The 19,079-nt window shown below is 36.2% G+C and overlaps 1 protein-coding gene across 2 annotated transcripts; it reads left to right on the forward strand.

Annotated features, from left to right (window-relative positions):
• The first annotated feature begins 11,994 nt into the window (after positions 1 to 11,994).
• LOC116111276 (protein XRI1-like) lies at positions 11,995 to 15,533 on the forward strand. Of its 2 annotated transcripts, none has more exons than XM_031397478.1 (9): positions 11,995 to 12,162; positions 12,820 to 12,878; positions 13,014 to 13,136; positions 13,229 to 13,368; positions 14,410 to 14,473; positions 14,563 to 14,662; positions 14,742 to 14,782; positions 14,919 to 15,002; positions 15,112 to 15,533. In XM_031397478.1, the coding sequence occupies exons 1-9, from the start codon at positions 12,116 to 12,118 to the stop codon at positions 15,378 to 15,380; spliced, it is 927 nt and encodes a 308-aa protein (XP_031253338.1). In that variant the 5' UTR covers positions 11,995 to 12,115; the 3' UTR covers positions 15,381 to 15,533. The 2 variants fall into 2 exon arrangements, with proteins under 2 accessions (XP_031253338.1, XP_031253337.1); XM_031397477.1 differs by having other exon boundaries at positions 11,996 to 12,162; positions 13,011 to 13,136.
• The last annotated feature ends 3,546 nt before the right edge of the window (positions 15,534 to 19,079 follow it).

Below are 19,079 nucleotides of genomic sequence, written 5' to 3' on the forward strand. Positions count from 1 at the left end.
TAAGTTTCATAGGTGTTTCTTAGGCTTTGCAGCATAAAAGAAAGGGTTCATAGAAGGTTGTAGGCATTTCATAGGTGTGGATGGGTGTCACCTTAAAGGCTCTTATGGTGGTAAACTATTTTCAGCAGTTTCTATGGATGCTAACAGTGGCATTTTCCCATTAACAATAGGCATTTATGAGATAGAAAACAAAGATTCATGGAGATATTTTATGACTTTGTTGTATGAATTTTTAATAGGCATTGACCCTATCATTTTCATGAGTGATAGGTAGAAAGGTTTAGTGGATGCTTATATTGTTGGCCAAATGCTAGGGTTAGACATTGTGCTAGGCATGTATATGCTAACTTTAGGAAAAATTTCCCTAGGCTACAGTTGAGGAAATTGTTTTGGGTTGTTATAGGGCTGCCAATACCGTTGATTTTCAGCAGGCCATAAATGATGTTAGAGCCGTAGATGAGAATGCTCATTGGTGGATGATTGATAATGAGGTTACTAGCTGGTCAATGCATGCATTTGACCTTGAATCTAAGTCTGATCATGTTACAAATAATATGTGTGAAATTTTTAATAGCTAGTTGGGAGACAATAAAGAATTACCTATATTAAGCTTGTTAGAATTCTATAGGAAGAGGGTTATAAAAAGGATGCAAGTTAGGGCAAAATGTGGGGTTGATTTGGTCACTATTGTACCTTCTATGATACATAAGAAAATCAACAGTTTATTTGAGGATGTTATGAGTGTTGATGTTATCTAGCCAAGAAGTGAGGAGTTTGAAGTCAAGGATAACAATATTCTTCCCAATAGACGTCACATCTTAAATATACAATCTCAAACTTGTGATTGTGGAATGTGTCAGCTCTCTAGAGTCCCTTGTGTGCATTGAGTGAGTTGTCTACTTTTTAAAAGATTCACAAATATGAAAAATTTTTTTTTTTTTTTTTTTTTCTTTTATTTCTTTTTTTATTTTTTTTTCTTTTTTTTTTTTCCCTATACTTGACCCACTTAGTTAGCCTGATATTTGGAGTCGTAAGTTGTACCCACCTATCAAGCATATCAAGATTGGAAGATCTAAAAAGGCTAGAAAGATAGATGTTGAAGAACCAAGGTTGACCAGAGCTACAACATTGAGGTGTGGGTTTTTTAAAACTCTGGGACATAATAGGAGGAGTTGCCTGTAAAATCCTCTCAACGGTAAGAAGCAAAAGGTAATTTAAAGCTTTTTTTTTTTTTTTTTTTTTAATTCTGATTATTACATCCAATTTTCTGATTTGGACTCTCATATGCTGTTATGTATGTGTGTTTGCCTTTTTTAAAGAGGACAAATTTTATCGCCCTAAGCAAGTCAAGCGGGTGAACGTTCAAGTGTTTGGCAACAGTCAAAGGTAGCAGGTTAGTATTACATTTGTGCTTCAAATTCTTGTTAAATGGTTTGTTTTACAATTTTAGGGCTCTAATACATGGTTTATGATTGTTATAGGTAGTGGAGCTACTGGTCCACAAAATTAACTCACATGGAACTTGAAATGTGGAGGGTTTCCATGGTGAATGTGGTACAGCGGTTTTTGGGTGAATTTGGTGCAACAGTTTGGTGAATGTGGTGCGTCAACTTCTAGAAATGTGCAACAACTTGTAGAAATGTGCAGCAGTAGATAGACATGTGCATGTAGATAGAAATGGTCTTTCAGGTTGTTTTTGTAAAGGTTGTCACTGTTGCAGAGGGTTTTTTGATGTAATCTACATTATTACTGGCCTGTTTATGGCTTAATATATTTGTATGGAGTATTACTTTTTAATGTGATATGTTTATTGATCTTGATTATACTATATGAGTTCCAGGTGCTACAATTTTTTTATCCTCGTGATTTTTGAAAAAGTTAGACAATATGTGTTTAGGTGTGTCCAGGATGTGTATACAGAGGTTAGGTGTGTCCAAGATGTGTTTGTGGAGGTTGTATTAGGTGTGCACAGGATGTGTTTATGGAGGTTGTATTTGGTGTGTCCTAGATGTCTTTCTGGAAGTAATGGAGAAGAAGAAGTAATGAAGGAGTAGTAATGGAGAAGAAGAAGTTGAAATTTTTGAACAATTACCATTATACAATATCCTTAGACATTCATTTAAAAAACAAACTTTCAAAAAGAAAGGGGCATTATGGTATTTTCACTTAATTAAGTTATTTTTCATACAAGGTCATTATGGGTACATAAAAATAATTATGGGGGCATTCTTGGTTTTTCACATGTTCATTCAATATTTTATTATCAAATAACAAAAAGTCAAAAGCTCAAGGGTAATTTGGTAATGAGACCCTCTGCACCTGTGTTAGAGGGCAAACGTCAGTGACGTTGTTAATTTAAGGGTTCAAATTTGCAGTTACTGAAACCAGGGGTGGTGCATGCACATCATTCAAACCTTGGGTGGGAAAAAAATCTTTTACTTAATTACAACTGTAAACACATGTAAAATCCAACGGGTCTCTCTGTTTTAAAAATCGGACTGGCGAGTCGGACCGGGACTCAATAGCTTTTTTGGTCCGGTTCAGGTCTTAGGGGAGTTTTTGTAATATTTTAAAATTATAAGGATTAATTTGTAATTTTATAAGGGTGTTTTAGATATATGTCAAAAGTTTAAGGAATAATTGATAATTTTTTAGGGGCATTTTTGAAATAAATAAGAATTTTAAGGATTAATTTAAACATTTTTTAGGAGAATTTTTGTAATATATTAAAATTTAAGGGATTAATAGTAATTTTTTAAAAATAAAATTGTTACTGACATCATCATCCAATCAGTTGACTCGTGACCCAGACAGTAAAACACATTGCCCTCGTATCCGGGTTTTAAAACAATGACGGGTTTTACCAAAAAATTTAGATTGAATTTGTAATCTAGGTGTATTGAACAAGAATCTGAGCCTATAAGGAAATATGGATACTAGATCTGTAACCGCTTGATTTCTGCCCGTAAATCGATATCGACCGTCAATAATGGCACCACTTAACGCACTTTTACCCTTTTATATCCCGAGTTACCAAATTTACTTTACTCCACGCGCCAACTCCCATAAACTGACCCTTCATTTCCGCGCGTAAGAGTAGACCCAAAACACGCGGCATCCAACAGACACGTTGGTAAACAAGTGACTTGAATCTAGCTATTTCACCTGAATTACCAAAACTACCCTTACGTTCAGCTAACTTACTGATGGTGCGAGTGACGTGGGAGTTCATAAAGGTAATACACAACACTAGGCGCAGGCGCGCAGCATTAGATAATTCTAATAAATAATAACATTTTTATTTTTTTCTTTGGTCGTCATAGTGCCGTTGGGCGTGGCTCAGTCAGTGAGTGCTTATTAGTAGTGACAGAGAAGGAATGAGAGTGACCAAAACCCTAGAAATCTATGAGAATGTCAACAACTAGAGGTCCTGCCGGTGGATCAAACGAGATGTATGTTAAGTTTATAAGAATTTGCAGATTTGTTTGATCTTTGTTAATTTCGTTTCTTTTTTGTTTGCTGTTGTTTGTGTTTTTCAGATTTGCGTAGTTTGGTTTTGAGTTGTTTGATTTGGTGTTTCAAGTTCATGCTTTTGATTCTTCTGTCATTATTTGATAAAATCTAGAATTTAAATTATAATCGAGAGTGTTAATGTATGGCTCATGCGAAGAAAAAAATTCGTTGTTAAATACAGGCCGCTGATGTGGGGGGGGAATTTATCTGCTAATACCAAGAGGACAGTGAGAATGTAGTCAGGTCATGGTCTAGTAAGGATGATGATTTAGCAAGAATATGAAGAGTCAATAGTTTCATATGGGCTGGTAGGAAAATCCAATTCAAAGTTGGTCAAGTGTTTGAAGGAGTTTATTATTTTAGAAGGTGTTTCAGGATTGCTTAATTTGAGAGGGTTTGTTGTGGATAAGATACACAATGAGAAAAAGATTTAAGACAAAATGTAAACAACCTGGTTGTCCTTTCATATATACGCTACTCTGATGACTGTAAATATCTTTTCAAATTAGGAAGTACATAGAAACACATACTTGCTTGAGGGTTTAACATAATCCTGGTGCACAAGTACTTGGGTGGCTGAGAAAATGAGAGACTTTATCAGATCACAAAAGGGATCATCAATTAAGCTTTGTATGAGGAGTTGGCAGAAACACTATCTAGATTTGTCTAAACATAACTTTATAGGGCTAATAGGCAGCAAAATGGAGGTTAGACAAGGACCATGCAGAGTCATTCTCGTGGCTATTAAATATGATTACATTGTGACACCACCAATCCAGTTTTATGTATATGTTCAAGACAATTAGTCAGAGGGGATTCCTGAAGTTTTAGTTTCACAGGTGTTTCTTAGGCTTTGCAGCACAAAGAAAGGGTTCATAGAAGGTTGTAAGCATTTCATAGTGTGATGGTGTGTCACCTTAAAGGCTCTTATGTGGTGTACTACTTTCCAGTTTCTATGGATGCTAACGGTGGCATTTTCCCATTAAATAGGCATTTGTGAGATAGAAAACAAGATTCATAGAGACTTTATGACTTTTTGTATGAATTTTTAATAGGCATTGACCCTATCATTTCATGAGTGATAGGTAGAAAGGTTTAGTGGATGTTGTACAGTTGTGGGCCAAATGCTAGGGTTAGACATTGTACTAGGCATGTACATGTTAACTTTAGGAAAAATTTCCCTGGGCTACAGTTGAGGAAATTGTTTTGGTTTTTATAGGGCTGCCAATACCTTGATTTTCAGCAGGCCATAAATGATTTGAGCGTAGATGAGAATGCCATTGGTGGATGATTGATAATGAGGTTACTAGCTGGCCAATGCATGCATTTGACCTTGAATCTAAGTCTGATCATTTTACAAAAATATGTGTGAAGTTTTTAATAGCTAGTTGGGAGACAATAAAGAATTACCTATATTAAGCTTGTTAGAATTTTATAGGAAGAGGGTTATAAAAAGTAGCAAGTAGGGCAAAATGTGGGGTTGATTAGGTCACTATTGTACCTTCTATGATACATAAGAAAATCAACAGTTTATTTGAGGATGCTAGGAGTGTGATGTTATCTGCCAAGAAGTGAGGAGTTTGAAGTCAAGGATAACAATATTCTTCCCAATAGACGTCACATCTTAATATACAATCTCAAACTTGATTGTAATGTGGCAGCTCTCTAGAGTCCCTTGTTGCATCGAGTGAGTTGTCACTTTTTAAAAGATTCACAAATATGAAAAAGTATATAGACTCTTCATTGCCATCAACTCCTACATGAAGACTTATGCGATCACATTCACCCCAACCTACCCACTTAGTTAGCCTGATATTGGGAGTCGCAGTTTTACCCACCTATCAAGCATAACAAGATTGGAAGATCAAAAAGGCTAGAAAGATAGATGTTGAAGAACCAAGGTTTGACCAAGCTACAACATTGAGGTGTGGGTTTTTGAAAACTCTGGACTAACAGGCGGAGTTGCCTACAAAATCTTCTCAACATAGAAGCAAAAGGTAATTTAATAATTCCAACGAGTAAAAGACATTTTCCCACCCAAGGTTTGGATGATCTACATGTTCCCACGCCTAGTTTCATTAATTGCGAATCTGAACCCTTAAATAAATAGAATCTCGTTTCTGTTAACAGTGGAAGAGCGGATTAATCAATTAACTTTAATTTGAATTAAAATGTCAACTCAACCATAGGAAAACGTAGCAAAACGTGTAGGATTTGGCAGTTGAATTAAATGTTTGTGTCTCTTCTCGTTTAACCCAACCATAACTCTATCTCTTTCTTCTCATTCGCACTCTTGAGGAAAACAAAAATGATGCAACCCTTTCACCTTCTCCTTCAAGGTCTCAACCCTTTCACCAAACAACCTTAACCTAGAAAACTCGACAATACCTATAAACCTCCTCCTTCAACCGTGGACGACGAGTGGAGCAAAACCCAACAAAACCAAATAATTCTAACCCATAAAACCCGACGAAGGCCTTAAACTTCCTCCTTCAATCGTGGACGACGAGTGGAGCAAAACCTAACGATACTAAACAACCTTAACCCAAAAAACTCAATGACAGCCCTAAACCTCCTTTTTTAATCGTGGACACGAGTAGACCAAAACCCGACAAAAGCCCTAAACTAGAATCGTAAACGACAACCAAAACCTCCTCCATCAACCGGTAGACGACTGTAGGCGTTGGCAATACAAATAACCCTAAACCAGAATCGTAAATGAAAACCACCTCCTTCAACCGGCAGGCTATGACGATGTGGTCTGCATTTAAGTGTATTGCATCACCATTTTTTTTTTAATTTTATGTCTATATCTGTGTTTGGGGATTTGTTGTAGTGTTCGTGGTGATTGTTAAGTGATTTTGTGGGTGCTCTGTGTTTGGTATGGTGATGATGGTGGCAGGATAGTGGCAGAGTAATGGTATGGTGGTGATGGTGGTTGTGTCACAGTGTTAGGGTTATGGTGGTGGTGGTGGTGGTGGTGTTAGGGTAATGGTAAGGCAATGGTTGGTGGCTGACAAAATGATGGTATGGTGGTGGTACAGTGGTGGTGATGTTAGGTGATTTTGTTGGTAGATTAGGGTTACCGTTGGTGGTTAGTGTTTGGTAGTGGTGGTGTTAGGGTAGTGGTTGGTTATTTTTAAGGGTATTTTGGCTGGAAATGAGTGATTGTCTTAAAAACTGCCTACTAAATCTTGATGACCTCTGGTGTAACAATGCCACATACCTAGAAATGTTTTTGGGCATGTTTGTTTTATGTTGCTGTTGCATGTTAAGTTTTTTGGCTTGTTTGGGTTATGCTTTCGCTGCTACATGTTTATGTTTTTGCTGCATGTTTGGGTTTAGTTTATGCAGCGTGTTTGGGTTCAGTTTTTGCTGCATGTTTGAGTTCAGTTTTTGTTGTTGCATGTTTATGTTTTTAAGGGTAGTTTGGCTGGAAACCAGTGATTGTCTTAAAAACTGCCTAGTAGATCTTGACAACCTCTGGTGTAACAATGCCGCATACCCAGAAATCCTTTTGGGTATTTCTGTTATGATGCTGATGCATGTTAGATTTTTTGGCTTGTTTGGGTTATGTTTTTATTGCTGCAAGTTTATGTTTTTGCTAAATGTTTGGTTTATGTTATTGTTGAATGTTTGAGTTCAATTTATGTTGCATGTTTAGGTTCAGTTTTGCTACTGCATGTTTATGTTTTTAAGGGTAGTTTGGTTGGAAACCAATGATTGTCTTAAAAACTACCTAGCAGATCTTGACAACCTCTGGTGTAATAATGCCGCATACTTAGAAATCTTTTTAGGCATGTTTGTGTTATGTTGTTACTGCATGTTTGGTTTATGTTTTTGTTGTTTGTGTTTGTTTATTTAGGCTAAAACCAAAGTCGTTTGACCTTAAAATTCAAGTGTTTGGTTCTGAATAAGAGATATTGAATGTTGATTCAGAAGAATATAGTTATATATGTTTTATTAAATATATGAAGCATTGTGTGGTTGATGAGAATGAGGTTGTCCAATTGTACCCTGATGAAGAGTTCAAGGTTGAGGTTGAGTTACCCTTATCAAGAGCTATGTACTTATTGAATGGAGATAATTATATGAACTTCATTTTTCAAGAATATGAGATTAAATGCATGAGAACAATTAGGGTTTATGTAGAAGTCAAACCATTAGAATGTGTTGAAGGTATAAGCTTATTAGAAGCACCTAATCAATGTGAGAATGATAGTGAGTCTGAATCTCCTGTGAGGCAAACTGCTAATCTAGATGAAGGGGGTGTTGCAGATGAGTTATACTCAAGTGATCTAGGTGATGATGATAGAGATAATGAGGTTGGGCAGGGAGGGAACTGGTGCTGAGGAGAGGAATGAACACGGTGCTTAAGATGGGCAGAGAAGTGGTGGGGTAGAAGAGAATCAAAGTGGTTAGGTTAAAAGGCATGAAGGGGGGGAAGGGGGGGGGGGGGGGGGGGGGGGGGGGGGGGGGGGGGGGGGGGGGGGGGGGGGGGGGGGGGGGGGGGGGGGGGGGGGGGGAATTTATCTGAATACCAAGAGGACAGTGAGAATGTAGTCAGGTCATGGTCTAGTAAGGATGATGATTTAGCAAGAATATGAAGAGTCAATAGTTTGCATATGGGGCTGGTAGGAAAATCCAATTCAAAGTTGGTCAAGTGTTTGAAGGAGTTTATTATTTTAGGAAGGTGTTTCAGGATTGCTTAATTTAGAGAGGGTTTGTTGTGGATAAGATACACAATGAGAAAATAAGATTTAAGACAAAATGTAAACAACCTGGTTGTCCCTTTCATATATACGCTACTCTGATGACTGATAAAATATCTTATCAAATTAGGAAGTACATAGAAACACATACTTGCTTGAGGGTTTACAATAATCCTGGTGCAACAAGTACTTGGGTGGCTGAGAAAATGAGAGACTTTATCAGATCACAAAAGGGATCATCAATTAAGCCTTTGTATGAGGAGTTGAGCAGGAAACACTATCTAGATTTGTCTAAACATAAACTTTATAGGGCTAATAGGCAGGCAAAATGGAGGTTAGACAAGGACCATGCAGAGTCATTCTCGTGGCTATTAAAATATGATTACATTGTGAAACACACCAATCCAGGTTTTATGTATAGTGTCAAGACAATTAGTCTAGAGGGGATTCCTGAAGTTTTTAAGTTTCACAGGTGTTTCTTAGGCTTTGCAGCACAAAAGAAAGGGTTCATAGAAGGTTGTAAGCATTTCATAGGTGTGGATGGGTGTCACCTTAAAGGCTCTTATGGTGGTGTACTACTTTCAGCAGTTTCTATGGATGCTAACGGTGGCATTTTCCCATTAGTAATAGGCATTTGTGAGATAGAAAACAAAGATTCATAGAGATACTTTATGACTTTATTGTATGAATTTTTAATAGGCATTGACCCTATCATTTTCATGAGTGATAGGTAGAAAGGTTTAGTGGATGTTGTACAAGCTTGTGGGCCAAATGCTAGGGTTAGACATTGTACTAGGCATGTACATGTTAACTTTAGGAAAAATTTCCCTGGGCTACAGTTGAGGAAATTGTTTTGGGTTGTTATAGGGCTGCCAATACCCATTGATTTTCAGCAGGCCATAAATGATGTTTGAGTCGTAGATGAGAATGCTCATTGGTGGATGATTGATAATGAGGTTACTAGCTGGCCAATGCATGCATTTGACCTTGAATCTAAGTCTGATCATGTTACAAATAATATGTGTGAAGTTTTTAATAGCTAGTTGGGAGACAATAAAGAATTACCTATATTAAGCTTGTTAGAATTCTATAGGAAGAGGGTTATAAAAAGGATGCAAGTTAGGGCAAAATGTGGGGTTGATTTGGTCACTATTGTACCTTCTATGATACATAAGAAAATCAACAGTTTATTTGAGGATGTTATGAGTGTTGATGTTATCTTGCCAAGAAGTGAGGAGTTTGAAGTCAAGGATAACAATATTCTTCCCAATAGACGTCACATCTTAAATATACAATCTCAAACTTGTGATTGTGGAATGTGACAGCTCTCTAGAGTCCCTTGTGTGCATGGAGTGAGTTGTCTACTTTTTAAAAGAGTCACAAATATGAAAAAAGTATATAGACTCTTCATTGGCCATCAACTCCTACATGAAGACTTATGCTGATCACATTCACCCTATACTTGACCCACTTAGTTAGCCTGATATTAGGAGTCGTAAGTTGTACCCACCTATCAAGCATAGCAAGATTGGAAGATCTAAAAAGGCTAGAAAGATAGATGTTGATGAAGAACCAAGGTTGACCAGAGCTACAACATTGAGGTGTGGGTTTTTTAAAACTCTGGGACATAATAGGAGGAGTTGCCTGTAAAATCCTCTCAACGGTAAGAAGCAAAAGGTAATTTAAAGCTTTTTTTTTTTTTTTTTAATTCTGATTATTACATTCAATTTTCTGATTTGGACTCTCATATGCTATTATGTATGTGTGTTTGCCTTTTTTAGAGAAGACAAACTTTATCGCCCTAAGCAAGTCAAGCGGGTGAACGTTCAAGTGTTTGGCAACAGTCAAAGGTAGCAGGTTGGTATTACATTTGTGCTTCAAATTCTTGTTAAATGGTTTGTTTTACAATTTTAGGGCTCTAATACATGGTTTATGATTGTTATAGGTAGTGGAGTTGCTGGTCCACAAAATTAACTCACATGGAACTTGAAATGTGGAGGGTTTCTATGGTAAATGTGGAGGGTTTCTATGGTGAATGTGGTACAGCGGTTTTTGGGTGAATTTGGTGCAACAATTTGGTGAATGTGGTGCGTCAACTTGTAGAAATGTGCAACAGTAGATAGAAATGTGCAGCAGTAGATAGACATGTGCATGTAGATAGAAATGGTCTTTCAGGTTGTTTTTGTAAAGGTTGTCACTGTTGCAGAGGGGTTTTTGATGTAATCTACATTATTACTGGCCTGTTTATGACTTAATATATTTGTATGGAGTATTACTTTTTAATGTGATGTGTTTATTGATCTTGATTATACTATATGAGTTCCAGGTGCTGCAATTTTTTTATCCTCGTGATTTTTGCAAAATTTAGACAATATGTGTTTAGGTGTGTCTAGGATGTGTATACGGAGGTTGGGTGTGTCCAAGATGTGTTGTGGAGGTTGTATTAGGTGTGTACAGGATGTGTTTGTGGAGTTTGTATTGGGTGTGTCCTAGATGTGTTTCTAGAAGTAATGGAGAAGAAGAAGTAATGAAGGAGTAGTAATGGAGAAGAAGGAGTTGAAATTTTTGAACAATTACCGTTATACAATATCCTTAGACATTCATTTAAAAAACAAACTTTCAAAAAGAAAGGGGCATTATGGTATTTTCACTTAATTAAGTTATTTTTCATGCAAGGTCATTATGGATACATAAAAATAATTATAGGGGCATTCTTGGTTTTTCACATGTTCATTCAATATTTTATTATCAAATAATAAAAAGTCAAAAGCTCAAGGGTAATTTGGTAATGAGACCCTCTGCACCTGTGTTAGAGGGCAAACGTTAGTGACGTTGTTAATTTAAGGGTTCAAATTTGCAGTTAATGAAACCAGGGGTGGTGACATGCACATCATTCAAACCTTGGGTGGGAAAAAAATCTTTTACTTAATTTCAACCGTAAACACATGTAAAATCCAACGGGTCTCTATGTTTTAAAAATCGGACCGGCCAGTCGGACTGGGACCCGACAGCTTTTCTGGTCCGGTTCAGGTCTTAGGGGAGTTTTTGTAATATTTCAAAATTATAAGGGTTAATTTGTAATTTTATAGGGATATTTTAGAGATATGTCAAATGTTTAGGGAATAATTGATAATTTTTTGGGGGCATTTTTGAAATAAATAAGAATTTTAAGGACTAATTGAACATTTTTTAGGAGAATTTTTGTAATATATTAAAATTTAAGGGATTAATAGAATTTTCTTAAAATAAAATTGTTACTGATATCATCGGTTCAATCAATTGACTCGTGACCCAGATAGCAAAACACGTTGCCCTCCTATCCGGGTTTTAAAATAATGACGAGTTTTAACAAAAAATTTAGATTGAATTTGCAATCTAGGTGTATTGATCAAGAATTTGAGCCTATAAGGAAATATGGATACTAGATCTGTAACCGCTTGATTTCTGCCCGTAAATCTATATCAACCGTCAATAATGGCACCACTTAACGCACTTTTACCCTTTTATATCCCGAGTTACCAAATTTACTTTACTCCACGCGCCAACTCCCATAAACTGACCCTTCATTTCCGCGCGTAAGAGTAGACCCAAAACACGCGGCATCCAACAGACACGTTGGTAAACAAGTGACTTGAATCTAGCTATTTCACCTGAATTACCAAAACTACCCTTACGTTCAGCTAACTTACTGATGGTGCGAGTGACGTGGGAGTTCATAAAGGTAATACACAACACTAGGCGCAGGCGCGCAGCATTAGATAATTCTAATAAATAATAACATTTTTATTTTTTTCTTTGGTCGTCATAGTGCCGTTGGGCGTGGCTCAGTCAGTGAGTGCTTATTAGTAGTGACAGAGAAGGAATGAGAGTGACCAAAACCCTAGAAATCTATGAGAATGTCAACAACTAGAGGTCCTGCCGGTGGATCAAACGAGATGTATGTTAAGTTTATAAGAATTTGCAGATTTGTTTGATCTTTGTTAATTTCGTTTCTTTTTTGTTTGCTGTTGTTTGTGTTTTTCAGATTTGCGTAGTTTGGTTTTGAGTTGTTTGATTTGGTGTTTCAAGTTCATGCTTTTGATTCTTCTGTCATTATTTGATAAAATCTAGAATTTAAATTATAATCGAGAGTGTTAATGTATGGCTCATGCGAAGAAAAAAATTCGTTGTTAAATACAGGCCGCTGATCACTGATGCGGATACATTACCTGCCGTGGATTCTGCAATGATATTTTATGTACTGTGGTCGAGTAACATGTGATTAATTTAAAACGTAATTTAGTCATTAAAGAAGTTTCAACAAAAAATTTGAGGTAGCGCAGCATCCAGATAGATTGCGCCATTTTTTTTTTTTTTTTGTGATTATTGAAATTACTTGATGTTGATGCAAACTTTGAGTATAATGGTTTGTCATTTTGTTATTTATTAACTGGACTTTGAATGTTTCCATTGAGCCAACTGAGATTTTAATAAATGCTAATAGTATGTAGCACAGGTTCCAGTTTTTGTCATAAGATTCTGTGTTTCCTTGTGAATGTTTTCCTTATTGGCTATTCCTTGAGATTCAATCTTTGCGTTTTTCATATCTGTACAGTCTTGAGCCTCGAAATTGGCAAAGAGAGGAATATTGTCTCCAAAAAGGTTCGAATTTTGGTGAGTACACGGCCCCCTATTCTCAGTTGACTTCTAAGCCAAATATTTCAATAATATTGGTCTCTTCAGGCAAAGATATAAGGAAGGATAAGACAGTAGTAATGTTTCTCAGTTGGGTGTTATTATTTTCAGCAGACATGTCGGATTGCCAATGGAATGAAGTGACTTTGAATGAGGAAGATCTTTCCTACATGCTTGATGATGTAACTACCCCTGTTAAGGCATGTGAGGAATTGGCTTATCATGCTACTCATAGTGGTAGGGGTTTGTTTCTTGACTTCAATATTTTTCACTTTGTTGAAAGACCAAGTTGTTGGACAGTGTTTTCTTAATCTGAAAGTGGATTTCAGATAACATAGACAAGGAACAAATAGAACGAAGGGAGACATCTTCACAAGTAAAGAGGCGAAGAATGCTACAGTTTGATACTGAAGTAGCAGATTCATCCTTATTCAGCAATGAGATGCCATCTGCATTTCTAGCACCAAATGTCAGTAGTGCTTGGCAACTCTTTTCTTCAATGATATTTTTATACTGACATCAGTTTCATTTGCCTTGTCTTCGTTTCACTCAATTGACATGGATTAAAATTTAGAAAACAGAACTTGATAAGAAGGGACCAGAAATTTGTGAAGTCTAAGAACTTTGTTAAGCTATCCTGTAGAACATTTGTCATTTGCTGCATGTTATGTGGATCCATATATAACTCATTTGACATAGATTTGTTATGTTAATGTTTGAATATGGTTTACTGTTTTAACATGAAGCAATTTCATGTTAGAACAATAATAGGCTGTTAACTAGTTTCATAGCTTGCTTAGTTCCTTTTTTTTTAATGTGCTGGACTCATTACTTTCTATGCATTGGTCCCTTTCAAATATCATTTTATTCATATTGACAGCCAAGTGGAATTAGTATCGAAGGAGATATAAAGTAATTGTATTTCTGGTGAACAGTAGATATCTTGGAACTGTGTTGAACTTAACTTACTGTCAGACTATGAAGCATGTATATTTATAAGTACCTGCTGTATCCTTATTGTACACGTATCAAATACCAGAACCCGCTGGATACATATTTAATGATTGAGAACTTCGAAACATTACTAAGTTTAAAAACTGTTTTTTTTCCAATTCATTAGCATGCTAAATGATTCTTGTTATATATGTGCAGAATGCCAAGCATAATATATACTTTCATTCAGTACTTACAAAAAATGCCATCATAAGAAAGGCACTGGACAGCATTTATGGTAGATTTTTAGGTGATCTGTGCTTAGGAATGGTCGTGAAATAAAATAATGATAAATTGTATATTGAAATATTTAACAATTTGAGAAAAATTTGACATTGCAGAATATAGAATTATTTTTTTTCTGAACCTCTGCCAAATAGTGTCCTTTCTTCAAGAATTGGTGTATTAATATCCTGTTCTGTATTATTAATACATAGCTGTCTTCTCTTATATGCAAATAGGAAATGACTTGTGCCATCAATGTAGCCCATATTTATGTTCTTTATTATATGTTTAGGAGAGGGAGAACCCAGTAGATGAGGTTTTACCTGAAGCGTCACCTTGGATTTCTGGGTTTTCAGGTTTGTATACTGCAAGATCTGTTTTCATACAAATATGAACAGAAATTTTTACTTCTTTTTTCTAATCAATAATTAACATGTGTCAGCGGATGTGCCTGGCTCCAGTTTTGAGGGCATTGATCAGTCATTTGAAGGATGGCTTGCCCAATGCCTAAATGATTCTGAGATGAATTTTAGCCCTGATAATATGTATGCTTCTTTGGACTATTACTTTTTATTTTTATACCCATTCCACTATAATCTGATTACTTTGTCATGCGAGTCTCAGGAACTTCTCTGGGGCATCTGATGGACAGATTGATATTTCAGGTGCATGAGATAATTTTTTCATTTGTTGTTTATTGCTGTTTCTTCGCCCCATTCTCCTGCTACCCATCTACAAATTTTTTGTGTTACTTCCTTTTCCCCCTGTTTTTAAGTTTACATAAGTGTTTCACCATTGTAGATTTCAACAATCCACCACCTGCATGTGATGCTAATATGGTTCAACAGCATGCACCTAGAACGCCACAAAATATTGTTTTTAGAGGTATTTCTCTGGTCTTGATAATTTCTCTTTGTTGTTCGTTCCAATTGAGCATCCTATCTTTGTCATGCTGATGCTTCACTCTTAATTGTTTTCGTTCTGCTTGCTTTAGGTAGAAAGTCTATCATAAGGACTCCAACTAAATTAGCTTCTTCGGTTGCCTATCCGTTTGCCTTCATAAAACCATGTGGTGTCCAAGGAGATGTTACTCTGAAGGACATAAACCAGCGGATCCACACTCCATCAAAATCAAAGCAAAATATTGAAGATCCTGCTGCCTACCCCACTTCGGCATTTTCTGGGAAGCCTGTGGTTGGTAAAACTAAAATTCGCACTGAAGGAGGAAAAGGCAGCATCACAATTATGCGAACCAAAGGCTGAATAGATAAGTATAATTTCAGATTTTTCCTTTTTGTGGCCCTTTCTTTTGGCCCCATAATATTCTGGGTTGAGGGGTATCTGTATTATTATTCCAGGGCTGTCTAACTTAAAAATTGATATTGATAATTTATTTTTAGAGTTTTTAGAGTTTTTCATGGATTGCATAAGTCTCAGCGAAGTGTTTCATGTTTCCAATTTGTATTCTAGGTGTCAAATAGGTGCTGTACGTAACCTTGATTCTAGACTATATGTAAGTTTGATGTCTATATTTTTCTGACTTAAGATAATTCTATGAATGCGCACATCCAATTTCTGTTAATGAGAAAATCTTTTGGATTTAAACCATGTATCAACAAGCTTGTATTTCACACGACTGCTTTTTATCTGGATCTTTCAAACTTGATGCAGTTTGAAGCAACATATGAATACTTTTATTCTAACAAGTGCTTCGAACAGCTTCTGGGTTTCTTGTACTTGAAATTTTTGCAAGTAAATCAGCTATTATTAAACTCTCACTAACTCTTACACAACCCTTACATGGAAGCTTTTGAAAGAATTTTGAATTTTGGGGAATTCATTAGTATGACCAGACAGTAAAACACATTGCCCCGTATCCGGGTTTTAAAACAATGACGGGTTTTACCAAAAAATTTAGATTGAATTTGTAATCTAGGTGTATTGAACAGAATCTGAGCCTATAAGGAAATATGGATACTAGATCTGTAACCGCTTGATTTCTGCCCGTAAATCGATATCGACCGTCAATAATGGCACACTTAACGCACTTTTACCCTTTATATCCCGAGTTACAAATTACTTTACTCCACGCGCCAACTCCCATAAACTGACCCTCATTTCCGCGCGTAAGAGTAACCCAAAACACGCGGTATCAACAGACCGTGGTAAACAAGTGACTTGAATCTAGCTATTTCACCTGATACCAAAAACTACCTTACGTTCAGCTAACTTACTGATGGTGCGAGTGACGTGGGAGTTCATAAGAATACAAAACACTAGGCGCAGGCGCGCAGCATTAGATAATTCTAAAAATAATAACATTTTTATTTTTTTCTTTGGTCGTCATAGTGCCGTTGGGCGTGGCTCAGTCAGTGAGTGCTTATTAGTAGTGACAGAGAAGGAATGAGTGACCAAAACTAGAAATCTATGAGAATGTCAACAACTAGAGGTCCTGCTGGTGGATCAAACGAGATGTATGTTAGTTTATAAGAATTTGCAGATTGTTTTGATCTTTGTTAATTTCATTTCTTTTTTGTTTGCTGTTGTTTGTGTTTTTCAGATTTGCGTAGTTTGGTTTTGAGTGTTTGATTGGTGTTTCAAGTTCATGCTTTTGATTCTTCTGTCATTATTTGATAAAATCTAGAATTTAAATTATAATCGAGGTGTAATGTATGGCTCATACGAAGAAAAAATTCGTTGTTAAATACAGGCCGCTGATCATGATGCGGATCATTACCTGCCGTGGATTCTGCAATGATATTTTATGAACTGTGGTCGAGTACATGTGATTAATTTAAAACGTAATTTAGTCATTAAAGAAGTTCAACAAAAAATTGATGGGTAGCGCAGCATCCAGATAGATTGCGCCATTTTTTTTTTTTTGTGGATTATTGAAATTACTTGATGTTGATGCAAACTTTGAGTTAATGGTTTGTCATTTTGTTATTTATTAACGGACTTGAATGTTTCATTGAGCCAACTGAGATTTTAATAAATGTAATAGTATGTAGCACAGTTCCAGTTTTTGTCATAAGATTCGTGTTTCCTTGTGAATGTTTTCCTTATTGGCTATTCCTTGAGATTCAATCTTTGCGTTTTTCATCTGTACAGTCTTGAGCTCGAAATGGCAAAGAGAGGAATATTGTCTCCAAAAAGGTTCGAATTTTGGTGAGTACACGGCCCCCTATTCTCAGTTGACTTCTCGTCAAATATTTCAATAATATGGTCTCTTCAGGCAAAGATATAAGGAAGGATAGAGAGTAGTAATGTTTCTCAGTTGCGTGTTATTATTTTCAGCAGACATGCGGATTGCCAATGGAAGAAGTGACTTTGAATGAGGAAGATCTTTCTACATGCTTGATGATGTAACTACCCCTGTTAAGGCATGTGAGGAATGGGCTTATCATGCTACTACAAGTGGTAGGGGTTTGTTTCTTGACTTCAATATTTTTCACTTTGTTGAAAGACCAAGTTGTTGGACAGTGTTTTCTTAATCTGAAAGTGGATTTCAGATAACATAGACAAGGAACAAATAGAACGAAGGGAGAACATTCACAAGTAAAGAGGCGAAGAATGCTACAGTTTGACTGAAGTAGCAGATTCATCCTTATTCAGCAATGAGATGCCATCTGCTTTCTAGCACCAAATGTCAGTAGTGCTTGGCAACTCTTTTTTCAATGATATTTTTATACTGACATCAGTTCATTTGCCTTGTCTTCGTTTCACTCAATTGACATGGATTAAAAGGGTTAGACATTGTGCTAGGCATGTATATGCTAACTTTAGGAAAAATTTCCCTAGGCTACAGTTGAGGAAATTGTTTTGGGTTGTTATAGGGCTGCCAATACCCATTGATTTTCAGCAGGCCATAAATGATGTTAGAGCCGTAGATGAGAATGCTCATTGGTGGATGATTGATAATGAGGTTACTAGCTGGTCAATGCATGCATTTGACCTTGAATCTAAGTCTGATCATGTTACAAATAATATGTGTGAAGTTTTTAATAGCTAGTTGGGAGACAATAAAGAATTACCTATATTAAGCTTGTTAGAATTTTATAGGAAGAGGGTTATAAAAAGGATGCAAGCTAGGGCAAAATGTGGGGTTGATTAGGTCACTATTGTACCTTCTATGATACATAAGAAAATCAATAGTTTATTTGAGGATGTTATGAGTGCTGATGTTATCTGGCCAAGAAGTGAGGAGTTTGAAGTCAAGGATAACAATATTCTTCCCAATAGACGTCACATCTTAAATATACAATCTCAAACTTGTGATTGTGGAATGTGGCAGCTCTCTAGAGTCCCTTGTGTGCATCGAGTGAGTTGTCTACTTTTTAAAAGATTCACAAATATGAAAAATTTTTTTTTTTTTTTTTTTTTCTTTTATTTCTTTTTTTATTTTTTTTTCTTTTTTTTTTTTCCCTATACTTGACCCACTTAGTTAGCCTGATATTGGGAGTCGCAAGTTGTACCCACCTATCAAGCATAACAAGATTGGAAGATCTAAAAAGGCTAGAAAGATAGATGTTGATGAAGAACCAAGGTTGACCAGAGCTACAACATTGAGGTGTGGGTTTTTTAAAACTCTGGGACATAATAGGAGGAGTTGCCTGTAAAATCCTCTCAACGGTAAGAAGCAAAAGGTAATTTAAAGCTTTTTTTTTTTTTTTTTTTTTAATTCTGATTATTACATCCAATTTTCTGATTTGGACTCTCATATGCTGTTATGTATGTGTGTTTGCCTTTTTTAAAGAGGACAAATTTTATCGCCCTAAGCAAGTCAAGCGGGTGAACGTTCAAGTGTTTGGCAACAGTCAAAGGTAGCAGGTTAGTATTACATTTGTGCTTCAAATTCTTGTTAAATGGTTTGTTTTACAATTTTAGGGCTCTAATACATGGTTTATGATTGTTATAGGTAGTGGAGCTACTGGTCCACAAAATTAACTCACATGGAACTTG

Source organism: Pistacia vera, unplaced genomic scaffold, assembly GCF_008641045.1.
Source record: "Pistacia vera cultivar Batoury unplaced genomic scaffold, PisVer_v2 Contig630, whole genome shotgun sequence".
Classification (NCBI taxonomy): Eukaryota; Viridiplantae; Streptophyta; class Magnoliopsida; order Sapindales; family Anacardiaceae; genus Pistacia; species Pistacia vera.

Excerpts from the sequence above, each read along its gene's own strand:
- LOC116111276 (XM_031397477.1), top strand. The coding sequence starts at position 12,116 with ATGAGAATGTCAACAACTAGAGGTCCTGCCGGTGGATCAAACGAGAT. Across the intron at positions 13,137-13,228 it reads TTATCATGCTACTCATAGTG|ATAACATAGACAAGGAACAA; the intron begins GTAGGGGTTTGT and ends AGTGGATTTCAG. Across the intron at positions 14,663-14,741 it reads AATTTTAGCCCTGATAATAT|GAACTTCTCTGGGGCATCTG; the intron begins GTATGCTTCTTT and ends TGCGAGTCTCAG.